At 34.8% G+C, this 22,855-nt stretch overlaps 2 protein-coding genes across 2 annotated transcripts; both read left to right on the plus strand.

Annotated features, from left to right (window-relative positions):
• Nucleotides 1-178: 178 nt before the first annotated feature.
• LOC149731920 (cholesterol transporter ABCA5-like) lies at nucleotides 179-17,966 on the plus strand. Its single transcript, XM_089885431.1, has 38 exons — nucleotides 179-381; nucleotides 753-931; nucleotides 1,222-1,294; nucleotides 1,502-1,643; nucleotides 2,635-2,729; nucleotides 3,053-3,186; nucleotides 3,739-3,825; nucleotides 4,449-4,590; nucleotides 4,911-5,099; nucleotides 5,407-5,554; nucleotides 6,003-6,156; nucleotides 6,444-6,610; nucleotides 6,973-7,169; nucleotides 7,337-7,456; nucleotides 7,842-7,980; nucleotides 8,118-8,208; nucleotides 8,348-8,487; nucleotides 8,657-8,794; nucleotides 8,900-9,021; nucleotides 9,290-9,407; nucleotides 9,778-9,891; nucleotides 10,274-10,401; nucleotides 10,710-10,851; nucleotides 11,196-11,305; nucleotides 11,637-11,807; nucleotides 12,286-12,399; nucleotides 12,825-12,962; nucleotides 13,272-13,459; nucleotides 13,767-13,896; nucleotides 14,129-14,221; nucleotides 14,359-14,487; nucleotides 14,673-14,744; nucleotides 14,990-15,090; nucleotides 15,390-15,560; nucleotides 15,990-16,109; nucleotides 16,432-16,552; nucleotides 16,792-16,956; nucleotides 17,217-17,966. Exons 1-38 carry the CDS (start codon nucleotides 292-294, stop codon nucleotides 17,262-17,264), a joined length of 4,920 nt encoding a protein of 1,639 aa, XP_089741557.1. The 5' UTR covers nucleotides 179-291; the 3' UTR covers nucleotides 17,265-17,966.
• Nucleotides 17,967-18,704: 738 nt separating this feature from the next.
• Nucleotides 18,705-22,843, plus strand: LOC149731921 (tudor domain-containing protein 7B-like). The gene has a single exon (XM_089885440.1). It carries the CDS (start codon nucleotides 18,770-18,772, stop codon nucleotides 22,280-22,282), a length of 3,513 nt encoding a protein of 1,170 aa, XP_089741566.1. The 5' UTR covers nucleotides 18,705-18,769; the 3' UTR covers nucleotides 22,283-22,843.
• Nucleotides 22,844-22,855: the final 12 nt, after the last annotated feature.

A 22,855-nucleotide genomic window follows, 5' to 3' on the forward strand; every position in this document is an offset into this window, starting at 1 on the left:
TTGTTTGTTATGCATACGTAAAAACTCAATTCTATTTCTGTAAACAAAATGCGTTTGCGGCAGACGGTACTGCACTTTAACCCAGACAGGGTAGCGTTACCATACAATGTTTAACGCGACAGTCGACAGAATATAACGACTATTTGTTTCATGCGATCACGTTTATAACATAACGGAAATAATGTTTATATTCTATATTTAGCACAACAAATGCCCTGCAAACAATAACACGGTACAGTGCTCTTACTTTGTTGTTTTGCACATATAACACTAAACTGCTTCATATACAACATGGCTTCTCATTCAATATGGACGCAAGTAAAGGTTCTGGTTTATCGCAATTATCTTCTAAAGAAAAGAAGGAGATCGGAAACTTTTCAGGTTAGATTTTATTCATATAACCTTTTTAGAAAAGCTTAATGTTTATATTTATAGGCACTAGTAAGTATTTCTGAACACAATATGTATTCATATGAAGTTTAAGTCTGTACATACCGTTTCGTTGATAGTAAAAACACAATTGACTTGGTTTATTACATGGAGAATCAAATCCCCTGCCTCTTAACCATAAGCGCCAAACATTACAGATTAAGGCAGTGCAAACCAATTCGGGGTAAGCCTGCCTACCCTACCACCCCTGGTTTGGCGCCTATGCCCAGCGCCCTTAACCTAAGCTGTTTAAAATTTTGGAACTCAAATTCATTATATATATATATTATATCTTTGTACACTAATTTCTTCCCATTTTTTAGGAACTTATAATGCCATTATACTTTGTCGTTCTGCTCGTTATTTTGAAAAACTTTGCCTACAAGCCAGAAAGCAACCCTGAAATCCCACAAGGAAATACTACTGATTTATTCTCAAACCAGAACCTCGTTGCCAACAACACTTTATTCTACGTTGCACCACAATTTGCTGAGGCTGAACTGTAAGTATTGGGGTTATTGAACGGTGGGTATAATGTTTATTTCATGCCATAACAAGATAATCCTGGGTTGTTGATTCTATGTTCATTACTACTAATGAGCAGATTGGAGTTTGCTTTTTGCAGGGTTGGAAAATTTTTCACATATTTTTACACAGAAAATTTTGTTCTGCATGGTAATTGCTACAACCCAGTGGAGGCTTATGAGTATTTCAAATTGAAAGCTGAACTTGCCCTACTTAAGTAAATCGAATCAACTGAAATTTTTTTATTTTGATAATTTTCTTTTTCAGGTTAATAAACACTATTGAAGGCTTTAGTCCAATGTCACCTAAGAATCTAACAGTTACATACTTTAATACACTGGTAAGTTTTATATTATGTTGAAATGTTAACTCACATTTGGTAGAGTTGTTGAGTGGGGTAAATTTCTGTTTACAATTGATTGCACTAGTTTCTTAACCCAAACTACTGTACATCGTCATGCATTTATTAAAATATTTTCTCTATTTTTATTTACTACGGAGTATGGACCCATAATTTTACATTAGTTAAAAAACTTTTTTTACACAGCTTGAAATGGAGACAGCTTACAAAGCAAATAGTGTTTTGAACCCGATTGGAATTTTCTTTCCTAATAAGTCAATAGATGACTACATGTTACGGTTCCCATTCACTTCTTTACCTTCCTCTGCTACCTATGATTTTTCTGAACGTAAGTATTTAAAGTAATGCATTTTTATAAAGTTGCTGCTATAGTTCAGCGCTATGGCACAGTGTACGTATGTAACCTTGAGCAAGATACTTAACAGCAATTGCTCCAACAGTTTAACCCATGGGCCACTAATGGGGTTGTCTAAATTGTCAGCCATAGTGTAAAATATAACCACTCACAAAGTTACATACGTGGTAACTCGTAAGCGGGAATAAAGTATATGAAACAGAACATGGTTTATAAGACTGTCGTTATCCTGCAACGCAAGGATACAGCAAGTTACATACATTCATAGTTACCATATTTGTGTCACTGCAATGCAAGGCATAATATATATTGATCTACTGTTTCAAAATAACTGAATCAAATTTCAAATTTCCTCGCATCTGACTCGTAGACAATAAGTCCAAACGAAACAGGATCCGTATCATATTTCCGATGTGTGTCCAGTTACGACGTTCTTAAGCTTTTTTAAAAAGCACCTTTGACAATAGCTAGATAACCAGCGCCTCTCCTTTCATCTTAAACCTTTTGGTTTTACAACTAAAACCACCGTATGAACTGAGGACTGTCATGTCCGTATTGAAGCCTACTAGAACTCTATATTTTAAAGACAAGTTTACATCATTCACTCGACCCTTTGACTTAAGAACCTCTGCACTGTTTCGTGCATAGCAGACAATTAATTATTTAAAAAATTTGAAATGGAAATTGAAATGCCTACCGACAAAGTAGTGTAATATCACTGTAGCAACTGCAGTGTAGGGTCTGTTTTCCTCTTTGTGTGTGTGGAAAAGTAATATTTTGAAACAGAGTTTGTTATTCCCATTGACAAAATATAATGTAACCCCAGAAGTTCGTACCAATGTTATGACATATAATAATAATATTGGTATAATATATAATATATAAATATATATATATATATATATATATATATATGTACAGGCAGTACAGCCTATATCAATATTAAGATTATATTTTATTACAGGTAATTGTCGTTTGGGTCAGCCATGTCCAGCTAACCTTTACCTCACATCGGGGTTTGCAACATTACAAGCCATGATTGACACAGCTATTATGCAGGTTCACCTTTGTTGTTGTATTTTGTTTCATCAAATTTTATCATTTTGCAATTTTGGTATTTTTATTTTTCCTTTTGAATCGTTGAATATTTTTGGTAGGCCAAATTACCAACATTTTTTAACAATATTCCTTTATATAAGCTACAAATTCTTGAGTATTGGCTGAATCATTTCTTAACATTATGACAAACTTGTTTATGTTTATTTTTTTAACATCAAGGCAAAGAAAACACTGTTTTTTTTTGGTTCACCCAATGTGAACCTTGAATTTGAACCTATTGTTGTACTAAATTTAAACATTAAAGGAATAAATTATTAATTCAGATACAAAATGTTAGTGTTGCATTTCCAAGCATCACTGTACAACGCATGGCAAAATCTGGCAACATAGCAAATGGGACGGTGTTTCAAATCCTAACAGCTCTTTACCTCGTGATGGCGCTCTCTCCATTAATGGTGTAAGTTGTTTAAAACATATAGCAGGGTGGGGGAAGATGGGACACCTTTAGCACATAATATCTAAATATCCTGATGGTGTTTTAAACAATCAACAACGGTCAATGGGAGTCATGGGCATTTAGTTTTATAATTTCTTGAATGTTCTTTGTTAACTACTAAACGGGGCCAGAAAATAGAGTTAAAAGATGTCCAGTCTTTCCCCAACCTACTGTATATATATTTAGAATCTAATTAGAGGTAATTTTTAACATACACATTAATGAAATAATATATTTTTTCAAAAACTTTTGTAATTTTTGTAATTTGTCCCAAAATCTAGAGTTCTAAATAGAATAAATCTTTGGTAATTTTAATAAAAACAATGATTTTTTTTATTCTAAAACTTCTGTAATTTAAAACTAAAAATTTCGCTATGTTTTTTATAATTCTGTAAATGTTTTTTGTTTACCACTAAATGGAACAAGATTAGAGAATAAAAACATGTCCCATTTTACCCCACCCTACTATAGGAATATTCGCACTTGATATTTGATTCAGTGATTGTTCTATAGGTTCCTTCTTGTACATGTGGTGTATGAGAAAGAAAAGAAGATAAAAGAAGGCATGAAAATGATGGGATTATACAACCTTGCATTGTGGTAAGTCAACATGATACTTTTATATATTTTAAATATAAACTGACACTGTAGTGTATGCACCTATACAGGGAGGTCCTTGTCGAGGACCTGGGATTTATGCCAGAATTGGCTCATAACCCAACTGTACTATGATCAGATCACTATTTATTTAATTTTAAATTGGTCTGAACATTACTACAAAATGGTACAAACAAATTTGTTTGTATTCTTCAATGTTTTAAAAATAATTTAGTTTACGAATCCCTTGTCTTGTTAATATTGACTTTACTATAAAACCTTAACCATTATTAGTCTTAATATTAGGATTATTCAGCCTTAGGTTATGAGTTTTGCTGCTCGCGACGTGACTCACTCAATTAAATATAAAACCTGTTTTGTGATCGCTTTACGAACTACTTTTCTTTTTATCGTTGTTAATGTATGTTATATGTATTGTGCAAAACACTTAAGGGACATTGTTTCAAGCCAATAGTCACTAATAAGCTTTAGCACCCTGTGTATTATTAATGCGCAAACTTTAAAATCTCAGGTCCAATTTCATACTACACTGTGAGACCCCTATATGTTGCTCAACTATCGACTACAATCTTCTTCTAACTTTTATTTGTATGTACTTTACACAGGTTAGGTTGGTCAGCCACTTATACCATCATGATGTTCTTTATTACGTTGATAATGACAATGGTGGCCGTGTTTGGAAAACTTTTCCCCAACAGCAACTTTCTCTTGATTTTCCTTATTTTATTCCTGTATGCAATTTCCCTGGTGAGTTAAGTTAACCTTATGGGGCATAAATTTACACTTTACTTACTATTAAATAGACTTTGGTACATATCTTTATCTTTACTTACTATTAAACAGACTTTGGACGATATAGTATATTTACGTGGTGTCCAACCCAGTGGTCACTAATGTGTTGTTTGAATTAGCAAGCATACAGAAACACAATCACCCACAAAGTCACATACGTGGTAACTCATAAACGAGCACCAGGTGTATGAAACAAAAGATCCGTGTTATAACGACTGTCGATTTCTCGCTTTATGAGAATAAGCAAGTTACATTCATTCATTCAACCATTACAGCAAATGATGGCGTTCATGTTGACGCCATTCTTCAACAAAGCACGATCTGCCGGTGCGTTCGCAAGTTTCTTCACTATGATACTTTCTCTGTTTTACCTCCTTGTTGCTTTCGTGCCTAACATAAGCACGGTGGCAGTTTGCTTCCTACACCTCATTTCACCAGCTGGATTCGCAATAGGTCTAGACAAGGTAATCATCCATAAAGATATTTTGTTGATATCGCTACCAAGATAATGAGTGTAAAAAACGATCATCTGGAAAATTTATAACTGAAAATGTTACGCTAACAAAAACGTAACGAAGTTTGTAATTAAGTCTTAAAAAAACTGTTTAAAATCAACTTTTTTTCCAATCAAAAGCTTACCTTTATTATTAGGAATTTTCAAGATGTATATTTTTATCCATTTGAATCTACAATAATAAGTTTCTACAATAATAAGTTTCCCATACTTTACCATAAACATGAGATAGTTAAATATTTGTTTTCATTTATCAGATAGCAGCTTTAGAAGTAACAAGTGGAGGAGCAACTTTTAGTACAATATGGGAAGGGACGAACCCGCTGGGACTAACTTATATTTTCCTGAGTGTTGATATCGTCCTGTACTTCATGCTCACCTTGTATTTTGACAATGTTATACCAAGTATGTATGGCTTAGTGTTTGTGTTCACTACTAGGAGTAGACAGGAGGTTACAGACCTTCATTTTCTGGAGAATAAAAGGCATGAAATTTATTGCGCCACGGTTTCCCTGCGTTGTTTAAATAGATGGTTCAAAACAGAGTTGAAAAACCCTTGTAACTGGGTATTATTGCATGAAGGTGTTGCACCGTGTAAATATGTCTTGTGATGGTAATTAAGTGAAAGTCATTCTGGCAAAGGAGGTTTTGAAACCCATACAAATCGGTCTCTTTTATATAACATGTCTGTACAGTGGTGCATCTAGAAAAAAAGATGTTTTATCGCCTAAACCACCTTTTGAGCCATGATCGACATATCATAGTATAATCGGAAATAACTCTTGTAAAACAAAGGACTTGATACTTACTACCAACCCACCATATCATTACCAATCCATGTTTGTTTTTCCAGGTGAATATGGTCAGAGAAATTCCATCATATTTTGTCTCCTCCCATCCTTCTGGTGTCCCTCCAAATCTGTGAAAACCCATGAAGAGTTTTCGAACGATGTTACATCAGATAGAGAAGCCGTAGACGACGATTTCTTGGGCAAGGAAGCGGTAGTGTAAGTAAAGTTACTTCTCAAACTAAAAGTTTTTGTTTAAGACATGACTTTTTTTTATTGGTAAAATAAATAAACATGAAAAATCAGGAATGAGGGAAAACAAAGGGAGAGGCTTCAAAAACAAAATCAATGTTTTTTCTAAAAGATGTTTCGAGGGTAACGGCTGCTTCCCTGCTGCTACATCATTTTTTCTACCTTTGTCAAACATGTTACTGTATATGCTGTGTTAAATTACTTCCCTTTATAAACAGAACATTTTATTCATCAAATACTTTAAATATTTACAGAATTCGGAATATCACTAAGGTGTACGAACCTTTGGACATTTTCTCGAGCAGTGAAGAACGAACAGTTGCCGTTAAAAATTTCAGTCTCGACATTTATGAAGGCCAGATCACTGCTATACTGGGGCATAATGGTGCAGGAAAAACAACTCTCTTTAATATATTGACAGGTAGTTTAGCTGGCAATCGTTATTAGGGTGGTTTTGCGGTATAATTTTTTAAGTTGTAGTAAAATCTGGGGTGACATTGTTAAAATGCAGTTACACTGAGTTGTTAAACATAGGTAACCTCATTGTTTAATGTGGTGAATGCAATATAGTTTGGCTCTGCTTGTTTGTATAGACACCTAACAGCAGGGTAAAATTTGTAACACCTTTTTGCATTATGTTATATATTTAAATGTCTTCTCTTTTTTTTCTATTTTTCTTCTTTCACTATTATTTTATGTCACAAAGTTATTGTTATATTTATTATTTTTCACTTAAATTCTCCTTATTTTTAACCCGCAATAAACCAGCGTTTGATCTTCCAGGTTTTGTAGAAGCGACCTCAGGTACGGCTTCCATCTTCAACTACGACGTGAGGAATCCGTCGGACATGCTTAAGATCCGGCAAATGACGGGAGTTTGCCCCCAACACAATATACTAATGGACCGACTCTCTGTCCTCGAACATTTAAATCTTTTCGCTGGAATTAAAGGAATTCCACAAGAACAACAAGAGGCAGAAGTAAGCTGAGAAACTTCTCCGGAGTATTACAACAAAAACTCGTTTTTTTTTAATTTTACTGTCTAGTTCCGAAATATTTTTTTTTAAAAATGGTTACAACTCATGAAGCCCCCCAGCCACTGTCACAATTCCTAAACATTTCACCAACCTTGAATTTTTTATCTCAGATTGATCGTGTCTTGAAACTAGTTGATTTGGAAGACCAAGCTGAGACGTTTTCCAACAAGTTATCCGGTGGACAGAAGAGGAAGTTGTCAGTTGGTATCGCAATAATTGGGGACCCAAAGGTAATGAGATGTTTATTCATCCATGTATGTTGTTTGGAATTCAATGTGTGTGGTTTATAACCACAAATTTCTGTGTATTAGTTTATTTTAACTTAAAATAAGCTTAATTAGTTTTAGTTTATACACCTGGCATACCACACTTATGTAGAATCATATTCCCTGTAGGTTCATTTGGGTTCAACACGCATTCCCACACTTCTATATCCACTGTGTGTTTAACTGTCGTTTTGCTGTTGATTCCCTTCTTTTCGTTCTTTAAAAACTATGATCTTTACTGTCTTTTTCAAAGAGATAAAAGTTCCCTCTTTAATAATTAAAAAAATGTTATAATATTTACTTGGAAAACTCGCAAGTCATTAACATAAATTTAAATCCCCTTTTGCAGATATTAATACTGGATGAGCCAACTGCGGGCATGGATCCTTATTCACGACATAAACTATGGGACGTACTACGCAGCAGGAAAGAAGGACGTATCACGTTGCTCACAACTCATTTTATGGATGAAGCCGATATCTTGGCAGGTAAGGATACTATAATTGGGGTTTTATTTGTGTGAAACAAAACACCCGTGTTATAACAACAATCAATGCCTGCCACACAAGGATAGTTAACTGTTTTTGTTTTACTAAACCGAAAACATTATGCTTTTATGCTACAGATCGTAAAGCAATATTAAGCAAGGGCCAGCTTAGATGCGTGGGATCTTCACTGTTTCTTAAGAACAAATATGGTGTAGGGTATCACCTGGGGTAAGTTAACAAACTATGTGAATATTTTTAAAAAGTAACTGCAAAACATGATTGAATCTCAAAATGTACAGATTGTTTTGCTAAACGAAAGGTATATTATTTACGTTTTAATGTTTTTCATAAACTTTATTATTTTTAGAATTGTGACAAAGTCCAGCAACAAAGTGGAAGATATAACAGCCTGTGTAAAATCTCATGTAGAAGACTGTGAACTTCACAGAACAGCTGGGTTCGAACTCTCGTATACGCTTCCACTTAAAGATGTTGACAAGTTTGCTGGTGCATCACTCAAATTTAGTTTTATATCTATTTTATTTTTAAGAAAAAAAGTTATTATAGTTTTTTTTACATTTTTTTCGGGAATTATTGTATTTTATTTTGGTTTAGGAATTTCAGTTGAAAACTAAGCACGGTAAGGTTTTTAATAAAAAAAATGTCAAAAATTTAGGACTTTTCGCTGATCTTGAGTTGAAAGGTGACAATCTTGAGGTTCAAAGTTTTGGCGTTTCGATGACAAATCTTGAAGAGGTTTTCCTCCAGATCGGCGAGGGAGAGTTTTCGGAAGACACGGAGAACCAGCCACAAGGTGTGTAAAAATTTCCGCAAAATTAAAAATTTGCTTAAAAAAAATTTGTTTAAATTATTTCCTTTAAATCAAATAACAGCTATTTCTTTAACTGTGTTTTTTTAGATAACGGCAATGACAATAATACACTGCTGATAGAACAACAAAATGGCGACGGTTTTGAAACGGTGCCTGTAACTGAAATGGAAGGTGGAAATGCTTCAGCTTTCAGTGCTTCCAGAGCCCAGGTAATTCTACCAGTGTTGCACATATGGCTAATAACAGGATTTTTCAGTGGTACCCAAAGTAAATTGTTTTTTAGACTCTTTTCAGTGTTGCCAAAAGTAAAAATTTCACACTTCTGTTCCATGTGGCTATGACCTGCGATATGCAGACCAGTGCTGCATTTTGCGCCAGAATTTTTTTTATAAATACTTTACAAAATATTATTTCTAAACATTTATTCCAACAAAATACGAAATGAACAAATTTATAATCTCCGCCACCACACTACAGGCTGGTAAAGGGAAGAACTGGAATATTTTCAAAGCTCTTTTATGGAAGAACTTTTTAATCGCAATCAGAAGACCTGCGGTTATTATATTTGGCCTCATCCTGCCAATGGGAATCGCAAGTAAGATGGAGGGACTTCGGTTTATTACTATTTTTATGCTGTGTTATGAAAAAGAAACTGACAACGCCATTTAGGCGAAATATCTATGTTTTATTATACAATTGATTGAACTTGTTTTTGTCTGTTACCTTTCGTAGCAACAAATCCTTACTGGAGGGACCGCATTACTATTTTTTTCTATTCTAAATAGGTGAGGTCTTACACCAAAACATCCCATGGGACTTGTGGTTTTGGCCAAAGTTTATCCATCACCCATATACTATGCTTACCCAGTGTTACATTTTTATAAAAAAAAAAGATAAAACACATTTTTGCGAGTTTTATGAACTTTAATTTTGTAATAATTTAACTCTGATTAAATCATATACAGTTGGTGGGGGTGCTGTGTTTAACATAGGGGCCCCAGTTGATGACCAAAACGATCCGCTACCAGTCACACTTGCTGCCTCTACATATGGGAAACTATTGTACAAGAATTCAACAGGTACAGAAAAACTATAACCAGTTAGTTATTCTGTGAATCTGCTTCTAATCTAGCACTCATATTGTTGGCCGATTCTCGTTGCATCATAACAAAATACACCAAGCGCTACTAAATATATCTTCACTGTTTTATTCAAAAAATAGTTTAGTACCCACTTTAATTTGATACATTGTTAGTTAGACTCATATTTTATTGTTTTTGGTTTGTCACATATTTAGTAGTATTTTATGAGCTAGTATGGCTGATTATGGATCAGACTAGTTAGTAGTATATGTAATTTTCAACTAATATAAGTTAATGATGGGCCTAAAAATTACTTTATATATAAAAAAAACATAAATACCTTTTTATTACTCTAGCTGTCAATCAACTTTTATTTCAGGAGCTTCTCTGGATGGCTTCCTACAATACCCCACTGGTGCAGCCATTGTACCAAGCAACCTTACCAACCTATTAAAGGCAGGGTTCAACCCGATGGCGACCCATATATTCAACTATGAAAACTTTACAGTGAGTTGTTTATTTTTAACCAGAAAACAATCTGCATTGTTGTTTTAATTACATTTTTTTTATGTTATGGAGAATAACAAACTAGATTTTGTTGTTTTGACTAAAACAATTAATATATCTCGTGCCCGCTTGCAAGTTACAACGCATGTAACTTTGTGGGTGATACTTTGGGGGTTATATTTGTAAAAAATAGCTTTAATTAGACAGCTTGTTTAGTAATTTTTAATAAAAACCATTTTCCAGCTATCAGATTTTTATATGAAATTCCATACACCGCACTATAATAAAATTCCAAAACTTATTACCAGTTACAGTACAATGCTCTTTACAACACATCAGCCACTCACTCTCTGCCCTCCATTATCAACTACATGAGCGCTTCCATGCTTTCATCTCATGCTGGCAACACTACACATATTACAGCCGTCAGCAAAAAGTGGCCATCTACAAGTAAGAACCTGTACGGTAGTTTTTTCAAGGATTGAACTATTTTACCAACAAGTTGCATTAAATTTTCTTACTCACTTTTACCTTCATTTTTTAGGAAATTGTTTATTTTAAATTTATATTTTAATTTATCCAGGTTCTGAATATTCAATGCTATATTAGTTAGGTCCTAAAGAGGCGTTCCATGGGAAGTGGGATTTAATCCAGATTTGCTTCACTCAATAAATAAAAAGGTTTAAAAATGTGAAATGAAAGTTTTACTCTGAAAAATTTGTAACTTCATTATACATGCGTATTCTTATACAACATAACACCATCACAACTAATTAACTTTATACTTGGTATAGGATACACCCCTCCATTCAGCGGTTCATCGTTTGGTGGAACCCTCATGTCAGCTGTAGCTCTAGTTCTCTCATCAGCACTTGCAATTATCAATCCTGTGAAAGAAAAAGAGGTACGAAAAAAATATAAACTTTATAAAAACAACGTTTATATTTGCCTAATTTGTTTGTAAAGTGTAGGTTTATTTGACTTTTCGGCGAATATATTTTAGCTGATTGTTTTTAAACTATTTATAACCATAGTGTCTAGTGTGCCAACTCTGGCCTAAATCCTAGGAACTACAGGACTTCACCTATGTAGAACAGAATGTCTATACATTTTAAGCCACTTTTAATTCTTATTTAACCCCAAAATGTGGTTGTAATTGGTCAAATCTGGCCTAAATCCTCAAGGTCCTCACCCATATAGAACAACCCCCCTAACCCCCTTAACCCAAATTTCAGCTGAAAATCCGGAGCCAGTTGCGAGTGTCTGGCACCCAATTCAACATTTACTGGTTAGCACAGTTCACCATTGACTACATTTGGTTTATGTTGGTGGCCGTTGCTCTTCTTATTGGGTTTGTTGCATTCCGTCCGCCACCATTTGTACCTCCTGGAGCTTTCCTAGCCACGGTATGCCAACATATTTGGGAAAACTAACATATTTGTCGAGATATTTGTAGCCAAAAGCTGTGGAGAAATTGCTAAGCACATTAATTGGTGCCAGACTTTAAAAAATGCAGGGGAGGCAGGGATAGTTAGCCGCACATTTGTTTAAATTTAATTTTGTTTCAGTTTACTGATTAATACAATTCCGATAACTAGAGTGTTAGCCTGCCATCCCAGGTTTGGCGCCTATGAGGCTTCAGATACATTTATATTCGAAGCAAAAGTTGTAATGGGATTATGCAAGCACAAACAATAGACAGGAATTGTTAGAGCAAACTTTGTTTTTTTTTATCTATAAATAAATTTTATAATGTTTAACTTAAAAAATACTTTGAAATAAATTTATAAAGCTGCTAAGATACTGTTTACTTAATATGTAAAAGCTTCATCAGCAACGCTAAATAAGATTCCATCCTCCTCCTCCAACATTATTCATTCACAGGTGTTTTTACTCATTGGGTGGGGAGCAGTGTGTGTACTTGCATCTTATTGTGGGAGCTTCCTGTTCAAAAAATATGAGACAGCACAATCTGTATGGCCCAATGTCATATACCTCGTATGTATCATTACATAGGCGACAATTTTTTATCAAAATTTGATTTTTTTATTAAAAAAATATTTTTTATCCAAATTTTTAAGTTTGATTTTTTGATTTAAAAATGACTTTGTATCAAAAAAATGCAGTTACACCCATTTTGAAACATAAGGATCCCATTAAATAATTTGGAAAATGTATATATATATTTGGTGTACCTAACATTAGGGTAACAGCTATTTATGCTTAAAGCTGATATACTAAATTAAATCACCCCTGTTTTAAAAACTGTGTTTACATCACTAAGGCACCCCTAGTGTTACACCTATGCTATGTCCCAATAAAATCATATATCTCCTGCTGTTTAGTCACGCCACTTTTCAATACAAAAGTTTCATTTATTTTTTACATAATATATATATTTATTCTGAAACCTTTATTTCCAGTCTGCCATCCTCTGTTATATAACTGTATCTCTGTTGGACCAACTTGGAAATCCAGAGCCAGCACTTTACATCAACATCGTGTTAACCATATTTGTTCCATACTACATTGGGTTTGGAGGAATCTTTTACATTACCAAGGTAAACACAATAAGGATCTGGCTTGAAGACAAAACTCAAATCTAGCCAATTGTATATAAAATATATATTTTGCCAAAATGGCATCGTCAGTATCTTATTCAAATTGAATCTTATGTATGTATTTCTTATTCCTAAATATTATTAAGTTTTATATATTTATATATTTTTTACATTTTATTAATTTTTAGCCCTTTTTTACCCAGGCATAATTATATTATTATATATATATACTATTTTATTGTAACTACATTACAAGTAACTTTTTCTTACATACATATACATTTATAAATATACTCCTCTCTTCCACAGGTATACACAGTATATACAGCACGTGGTATAGCGGATGTTCCAACTTCTGTTTACTTTGATTGGAGTAATCCTATGGTGCCTTTTGCCATCCTCATGTCATATATACACATCGTTGTGCTTTTCCTAATATTGAAAATTTTGGACATAACGAAAAGTGGAGGGTCAGCTACTGATGTTTTCCCATTCAGGTATAAAGCTTGCAGCTATTTTGTAGTTTCTTTAACTATTTATGCATATTTGGCATTACTGTTTTACAAACATATATATATATAATTTGTAATACGTTGCCATTTTTGTGGAGTTTTGGCAGGATGATTGTGTTTAACTTGGCTGTTAAGTTTGTGTTGATTTTAACTTCTTAAATCACATGAGATGTTTATTTTCAACTGAAACTTTTACGATGTAAATCCTACATATGAGCTGTAATGTTTGCACCGACAAGCAATCCATGTTTTATGTCCCTTACGTCTTTACCCTACGCTATTATCTTTACAGTTTGTTCAAAGTCCGTTCGTCAGCAGTAAACACAGCAGATGTCCCCGATTATGACGAAGTCATCGACGAGGATGTGAAACAAGAAGAAGACAAAATAAAAGATCTTCTTAAACAAGATGATCCATCTGAGGTATCACTACTATATTAGTGTCTTTAAAATTTATTTTTTTTACTCTTACTTGTGGGCTTACATTTTGGGATAGATTTAAACAGCTGCTTTTATTTCGGTATATAACGCTTTAATTCGTAAGCGGGCACGAGGTGTATGAAATAGAACACCCGTGTTATAACGACTGTAGTTGCCCCTCCATGTGAGGATAAATAAGTTACATCCATTCATTTATTTATTTATATACTTCCAGCAACGGCCCGTAGTGATCACACATAAGTTGATGAAAGAATTTAACAAAAGAACAAAATCCAAGATGTGCTCTGCTGCTGAGACTGAGTTAAAGGTACTTTTAGGACATAAATAAAGAAAAATATTTTTGAAGTCAAAAAAAATGACAATAACCGTCAATTGGTTGTCAAAAGTTAAACAGTTCTTTTTCCACTGAAACCCCTAAGACTTTAACCGTAGCTTTTATAACAGGTTGCTGTAAAGAATCTGTCACTTGCTGTCTACCCTGGTGAAGTATTTGGACTCCTTGGTCCAAATGGAGCAGGCAAGACTACGGCAATCAACTCTATCATTGCAGACCATGCACCAACCAGTGGGCAGGTACAAATCAAGTTATATTTCACAATCGTTACTATTTTTTCACATTAAAAAAATTATCCCTTAAAAGAAATTAAACTGTTTTTCACTGAACTATTTTGAGAGCAAAATTAAAATCCAGGCTTCATTGTTACAATCCTGTAAAATGCTGTATGACAATGTTTTAGTTTTTATGTTTCATTTTGTAGATTTTTGTGTCCGGACATAACATTCAGTCAAATCTGTCGGAAGTTTTCCAAGAGATGGGATATTGCCCTCAGGTTAGAAATAAGCATACTGTATTGCTATGTAGTGAAAATTAAGTGATGTGATCTTAATCACAAACTGAATGCATGCTATAGGAATAAATTTGTACCAGTATTTTTGGGCCAATTGTTTTTATTTAATACTAATCCTTGTTATACTATATTTTAATGCCAATTTTTAACAGTTGTTTTTACATGCATTGAACACTCGTGTATCAATATCTATATAAGTTAAATCGTAAATATCAATCCATTAATAGGATGATCCACTTTGGGAAGAGATCACATTGAGAGAACACTTGAATATATATGCCTATACTCAAGGTGTATTGAAACATGCTATACCAACTACTGTAGACAGGTAAAATATTGTGTACATGTAAATTCATTTACATATTTTGTATGGCTGACTAATTAGACAGCCCATTGGTGGTCACCAGATTAGAGAAATGCTTGTTTGCGAAAATACAGTTGTTATAACACGGGTGTTCTGTTTCATACACCTCATGCTCGCATTTGAGTTACCATGTATTTAACTTTTTTGTATGGAAACCTAACAGTAGGAAAAGCCCTGTTAAGGTGGTTAAATGCGGTTCTAAAACTTATCATATCACCCCGTTCCCAAAACTAATATTTTCTTCCCAATTCTCTTCCCAACAGTTGTATTAAAGCACTTGGTATCGAAGAACACGCTGAGAAGAAGGCGAAGGCTTTATCGGGAGGCACCAAGCGCAAAGTATGTTTTGCTATTGCTATGATTGGTAACCCACAAGTTGTATTGCTGGATGAACCATCTACTGGTATGGATCCAAAAACAAAGAGATTCATGTGGTATGTTGGTTTATTAACAAAAACACAGTAGTGATTAAATCACAAAGAATAAATTATCAAAGGTTCAACTTTGACACAATAAGATTAGTGGGGAGTGAAAATAAATTTTACAAGTAATAGTTCAAACAATAAGATTGATGGTGTTAGGTAGACTTTCATTCACCACATACATAGACACATAATGGAACAGCAGGATATCGCGCTAATGCTTCAAACTAACAATAGATCCCACACTGTCACTTTAAATGAATAAAACTCATTTTGTAACTTTTTGTGGTTCAATGGTGAGCCCAAACTACCTATCAATGTTTTATTTAACAACTGTTTAAAATTTTTACCAACTTTTTAAAATAATTCTTTGCTGGCGGCATCTGTAATATTGCTATTCCTCGTAAACTCTCAGTTGATTTATTATAACTTAAACCACAGGGACACAATAAGTGGTGCGTTTGCGGGTTCAACACGAGGTGCGATACTTACAACGCATTACATGGACGAAGCCGATGCTTTATGTTCAAGGGTGGGAATTATGGTTAAGGGGCAACTACAGTGAGTTATCTGTTTTGGTTTAATAATTTTTTTGTATAAAAGTAATGTATTTAAAATATATGACAAATCTTGCCTAAATTAAAATAAACAGAATAAATTTTTATGCAATTCTGTTTAAATGTATTGTATAGCCTACCAAGCACTACCACATATGTCAACCTAAAAAAATTAAACATAAATTTAAAAAAATAAAATTACTGCAGTTTTATAGAAATGTATTGTATGGAAATGCATTGTAAAAACCTTAAATAAATGAAACAAAACAAAATTTTGTTCACACTGTTTTTACTCTTTGGATTTATAAATTTTACTTTTGTACCAGGTGCCTCGGATCTACACAGCATCTAAAGAATAAATTTGGCCAAGGATATTCACTCGAGTTGAAAATGCAGCCAAATCATCAGAATGAAAACCAACAAGCAATTCAAGATTTTGTTAAAAATGTGAGTTTTTTATTCATGTATAAAACTGCATGATTGAGGCATTTTAATCAAACACAACTTTAAAATAACCAGGTTAATTGTCCTTCTTTTAATAAACCATGGTAGAATTTTTAAATCGTATTTATTTTAATGAATCATAAAAATAGGCTTGTAATTTATGTACTTGAAATCTATATGCCAATTTTTTTTAGCCCACCAGTATATATAAGCATAGCATTTAATGTTTTTTAAATTCTCAGTTATTTGGTGACGTTACAACGACACACAACTTTGCCCATCGTTTCGTGTACAAAGTTTCCCAGGATTCTATGCCTAACTTATCTAAAGTATTCAGGGAACTGGAACAAGCAAAACGAGACCTTGGGATTGAGGAATATAGCTTCAGTCAGTCAACTCTTGAACAGGTGAGACAACATTTACAACTTGAATAAATGGTTATAACGCGGGTGTTCCGTACCTATTTACAAAAGATAAAGGACTATTGGGTTGGAGCCATTGCCGTTAAGTGTCTTGGCCAAGGACATACTCCAACAATAGTAGCATCCATGAGCCTTGAACCCTGTAACTTCTAGCTTAGAAGCGCGCTAGCTACGGTGCAATGACCCTCATTTAGACTATTTTTTCTGTGTTAGAATTCCCAATTTATTTTATGTTTGTTTTCCAGGTTTTTCTACAATTTGCACGTCAGCAAGAAGAAGATAATGAGACTTGAAAATCTGAGTTTGTTTGCTTTTTATTTTTACAACCAAGTTACTCAGTGTTTATTTAAAGTAGACTTTCTAGAAACATTTGGTTATTTAAACAGGGATGTAGTATAAAAGGTACATGAACCTTATTTTACTTTGCAATATTGTGACTTCACCTCATCTGGGTTAACAACCACACTTTTACTGACAATTTTTTCCACACCTTTATCCATAACATGTTTTAACGACTTTTTATTTGCTCTTGATTTCCTTATCTTCGTTTTTGCATTGATATGAACTTCACTATAGTTTTCAAAGAGATAAAGAGGTTATATCATTGTTGTGCCTCTTGAATACTTGTCAAGTAGTGTGTATTGTTCCAACATTTATCTGTTTCAATCTCGTTTAATAAGTTTATGTCCTATGCATGCTTGTAGTTAACTATTGTAAATTATTTCTCGATACCTTGTCATTCGAATGGCTATCATTGCATTAAAAGTGATCGTTTCAAATTATACTACACTACTTGTGGTTTCTTGATAAATAAGAAATTTTTGTGTATATTAATTACGTCCAGCACAGTTTTAAATTAAATCTATCTTTTTAAAATAAACTTGTAAATATGTTTTATGTTTATTTTGATTTGTTGCTTTGTTGCTTTTTTGCTTTGTAAAGTCAAACCTGTTAAAAATTGCAGCTTGTAAAATACATACCGGTATCGCAATCAATGTGAATTTGATTATATGAATTGGTAGACCGACCGAAACATCAGATTTTCGGGAAATACGGAAATATACAACAAGGTAATCGTACAGTTCGTATGGGTCGTTGTTGTGCCATTAGGCGACGATCCTACACAAAAGTAACGGAACGTCGTTTTGTGCGCGCTTGTGACAATCAATGTTAGATGAGGTTTGGTATCTTGGTCTCGCATTATCGCTGTAGTGTTTGAGTTTGGAGATTCGGCTGTGCAAACGCTATAACGTTACACGATAAAATTCGCACATTTTCCTAAACAGACACCGTATTTAATCACGTGCCCATTCACTGCAAATAGGGGCGCTTTTTAAATTGCTATTTTGTCTGTGTGTGCATTTGAGTAGAAAGTTTCGGCTTGCATTCTATCTGTTACGATTTTAGTGTTTATGTCAGAAGAAAAGCGGTTGTGAGGCAGAATCCGCGTGGTCGGAAATTGCCATGCAATTTTAAGGTACTCGAATCAACTCGATTGACAACCATGTTGTTAATCCATGTTCGATTTTTGATTTGTGATTGGTAACCGATCGTGAATGCTCCGTTACATTCAGCAGCCGCTAGCACTGTTCCTATAGTTAGCAGTTCAGTAGTTAACCTACCTACCTAATGTTAACCAAAACGGTAATCGATGCGCGTTATGTTACTTATTTGATGTTATGTTTAAACTGTATATATTATAATATATACGCCTACACCTTTGTTAGTGGGAAGTAACTTAGTCTCTAACATGTTGTGTGTTGTATTTCCAGTGCCTATTAATAAGAGGTGAATAAACATGTCAGATTTAGAGAATGTCAAAAAGAATTTGCGATCTGTTCTGTTATCATCGAAACAAGGAATTGTTGCCAAACATTTGCAAAGGGAATACAGAGAGCTAAATGGAGAATTTATTCCCCATCAAAAGTTATCTTTTTGCTCACTTGAAGAGTTCATAAGAAGTCTTTCAGATGTTTGCAGGGTTGGATACAACAATCAAAATGAACTGACTTACTTTGCTCTTACGGATGGTTCTACTCAGCATATTAAGAAAATGGTAGCGAACCAAAGACCTGGGAAAAAAAAGTCAAAGCCATCGAGTTTCAAGCGAAACCAGTTTGCGCAGCGTCCTAAATCGCAATATCATCACGGAAGTGGTTGGTTTAACGCACCACCTAGGTTCAGAAAGCACAATACGATAAAAACTACGTTCAAACAGCACACTGTACATGTTTCTCCAAATACGATGACGATAAACGTTAAAAACCCTCAGTATACAAGTAATAAAGTTGCTCCAGCAACACCAGCGGTTGTAAAATCAAATCTTGCTAATTTGTTGAAAAGCAATCCTGCAGGAATACATTCGTGTCATCTGGCAAGATTGTACAAGGAAACTTATAAGCAGGAGTTGCCTGATAAGTTTGTTCAAGATATTTTGGATGGAAAGTTGCCAGAATATGCAAGAGTGGATAAAATAAGCATTGGGAATGAAACAAAAGCAATTCTGTTGTCCGTAAACAAAGTTCAGACCAAGAGAAATATGCAACAAGCGACAAATTTGCAAATTATGGAAGAATTTGTCATAAAGGAACATTTTGTTCTTGAGATTGAAAAAAACTATAAAGTTTCCATTCAACATGTTGAGAGCTGTGACCAAGTTTTTGTTCAGATCTTTGAAGACGCAAATTCAATTAAACAAATGCAAACTCTGATAAAATCTCTTCATCCTTCTTTAAAAACTTGCCAAAGCAGTCTTAAACCTGGTAGTTATGTGACCACAGATTGCTTCCTTAGAGCTAAGGTCATTCAAGTTACGGGAGATGAAGTGGAAATTTACAACATTGATGTTGGTACAACATATTTCGTATCTTTGGGTTCATTAAGGTACATGAACAGCAGTATTGCCAGTTATCCTGTCTTTGGTATTCGCTGTTCATTAAGCAGGTTAAATAAAGGTGGAAGTTGGAGTGAGGACGCCACTAAGTTCTGTTTGAAACTTATTTCTGTTGGGATGTCTATGATTATGAAAGTGGTTCAAATTTCAACTACAATACTTGCAGACCAAGAATATTCCGTCATTCTTTACAGCGAAAAACCGAGTCGTAATCTAAACGCAAGAGTTCTGGATGATGAGTTAAGTCTCATGGTAGCTCGTACTGTGAAGTTTTCAAATCCTTTCAGGTTCCAGCCTAAAAGCTGTGCGAAGTTTCCTAATGATGAATATTTACATCTTTTCATCCTTAGCGTGTTATGCACAACTGAAGTTGAGGTTTGTATTGTGGGCGAACAATACTCGTACAAGTTGTGTCAACTGGAAAGCGCAATGCTGGCCTTCTATAATAAACCAGAAAACAGAGGAGTATTAGCGTTACCACAACCCCCACCTTTAAATTGCGTTTATGCTGTTCTTCAAGAGGAAACTTGCGTGAGGGGAAAATTGATCTCAATAAATGGCAACGAAGCTGAAGTGTATCTTGTTGATAATGCTGCGTTTGAAACGGTTGCAATCTCGTGCTTACACCCGCTCAAATACGCTTATTCACAGTTTCCGACTCAGGTTGTCACAGTTTCTCTTGCTGGCCTTGAGCAACCTACTTTAGCCAACCACTCAACTATCCTACAATACCTCAGCGAAAACATCGACAACAAACCATGCGTGGCGAAAATCGTGGGCAGGTTTGGAGAAGAACAAGACCAGATTGTTGTGGAACTGCTAGACACGAGTGGCTCTGTCGATGTTCATGTTAACAAAGTTTGCAGAAGTCTAGTTTACTCACCTAAACATTACCCTTCACCTGACACTATTGTTCCTGTTATTGTCCGACACATAGATCAGGATGCTGGGTTGATATTCCTCAACATACCGGGTGAAAACCTGACAGCTCTCCATCGGGGTATGAATGAGATCCAATCCATGATCAGTCCAAGGCGTTCCCAGATCTCTAAACTTGCAACAGATCTGTACATTGGTAAAGAGTGTTTGGCTTGCATCTCTGGCTCTTACTATAGAGTTGTAATTGAAGAATTCACAAACCAAAAGCCCCGAGATGTAAAAGTATTTTTGATCGATGTAGGTAGGATGGAATACATCTCACAAGGAGCATTATTGAAAATGGCGTCAGAGTTGCTCCTTTCCATCCCACCACAAGCAGAATGCTGCAAAATTTCATCACCCCAAGAAACCAAAGAGATGCTGGCTGCAGCTGGAGACTTTCTGCACATGAACCTTACCACAGCAATTGACCAACTAACCACCAGTGAGTCAGTAATTGCTCGGTTTGATAAAATCGAATCCAGTGACGGAGGACCCCACTGCATATCATTGTGGATTGATAGCCCAATGGGGATGAAAACAAGAATCATCTCAGATGATGAAGAAGGTCCAAGAGTTGATGAGGTGCGAGACAGATCAAGATCATTTTCTTCCACCTCTTCCTCACTGCTCAACTCTCCTTTGAGCACCAATTCATCAACCCCTGCTCTTCATGATTCATTTTCTTCAATGAATTTAGTCGGAGCTCCGAAAATTGAAACTCCGGACTCGGCTGCAAAGCATCAAGTATGTAAAACCAAGGATATTAACCACAATACTGAGATCATACTTTCAAGTATTTCCCCCAATACATTAGCATTAGCACCACGTGTTAACAAACATGAGAGTCCACCAAAGCCACTGAGGAGAGAGGATGTTGTTTTACCATCTAACTCCCTAATTCCCGTCCGTGTCGAAAATGTAATTTCTCCAATCCATTTTAATCTCATTCTCCTTGATGATTTACAAAAGAGAGATCATCTAAGAAATACAATGACAGCTTTCTATAGGAAAAGGCCCTCACAAAGTAAGGTTGCTCTCAACCAAATAAACTGTGGATCTGTGTATGCTGGGGCATATGAAGATGATGCTGGTGTTGGTTGGCACAGGGTGAAGGTACAGAGCAGCATCAACGGGCAAGTATGCGTCTACTTTCTCGACTACGGCATGTGCGATGTTATAAGTGATACAGCTTCGTTTTATCGCTTGGAAAAAGGCTTTGAAATCCTGCCACCTTTAAGCTTGGTTGGGCGCCTTGCTGGGATTCAACCACTAGATGATGCTGCAGACTGGGATGACGAAACTTGCGACAGATTCACTAACTTAGTCATAAACCAGGATTTTTATGCCCAATTTTTTCGGATGAAATTGGACTTGGATGATAGGATGCCGGATTGTCGTGTCTTCAACATTTCACTCTGTGATACAAAAACTGGGGTTGATGTTTGGATTAATGATGTTCTTGTCGATATTTGGAACTGTGCTGAATATGTTGCCTGAACTGTGAGACATTTATTTGTAAACTGTGTTTTTTTCACTTTGTTGCATTTTCTGTTTTCACTTTTGGTGCCGCAACAAAGTGTATGTAAATACCATGTTGAAAACTGTGAAAAGTTTTGTAAACATTGCAGTGAATTTACCGACATGACTTCCTTTCATATGATTGCAGATTGCAGTGTTTTGTAAACCATATTTCGATTAGTTTGTTGACATTTTTTCTTTTCATTTGTGTTGCAATTATGTTTGAACTTTACTGTGTTGCCATTACTGCTGTAGGTGTAACATTATAAAGATAATTCACAGTGAACATGCCTCTATTGGAATGTGCCTAATACTTGATGCTGTATTATCATTTTTTGCCTTGCAATTTACACTGCCTTTCACACACGCACGTGTTCACATTTAACCACTGCCTTTTGTAATGTATCTTTGCCTCACCATCGTACCCAATATACACCAGTAAACTGTGATTCCGTAAAATCGAGATTCATTCCTTCGTTTGCCAGTTTAATTTACACATTTTTCTGAATTTCTTTTCACAAATTTTCGTTCTTTTTTTCAGCAGAATCAAGT

The sequence above is a fragment of the Ciona robusta genome, chromosome 9, assembly GCF_009617815.1.
Source record: "Ciona robusta chromosome 9, ASM961781v2".
Taxonomy (NCBI): Eukaryota; Metazoa; Chordata; class Ascidiacea; order Phlebobranchia; family Cionidae; genus Ciona; species Ciona robusta.

Coding starts and splice junctions, on each gene's coding strand:
- LOC149731920 (XM_089885431.1), top strand. CDS start 292: ATGGCTTCTCATTCAATATGGACGCAAGTAAAGGTTCTGGTTTATCGC. Junction 1,295..1,501: donor TTACATACTTTAATACACTG/GTAAGTTTTATA, acceptor TTTTTTACACAG/CTTGAAATGGAGACAGCTTA. Junction 5,100..5,406: donor TCGCAATAGGTCTAGACAAG/GTAATCATCCAT, acceptor TTCATTTATCAG/ATAGCAGCTTTAGAAGTAAC.
- LOC149731921 (XM_089885440.1), top strand. CDS start 18,770: ATGTCAGATTTAGAGAATGTCAAAAAGAATTTGCGATCTGTTCTGTTA.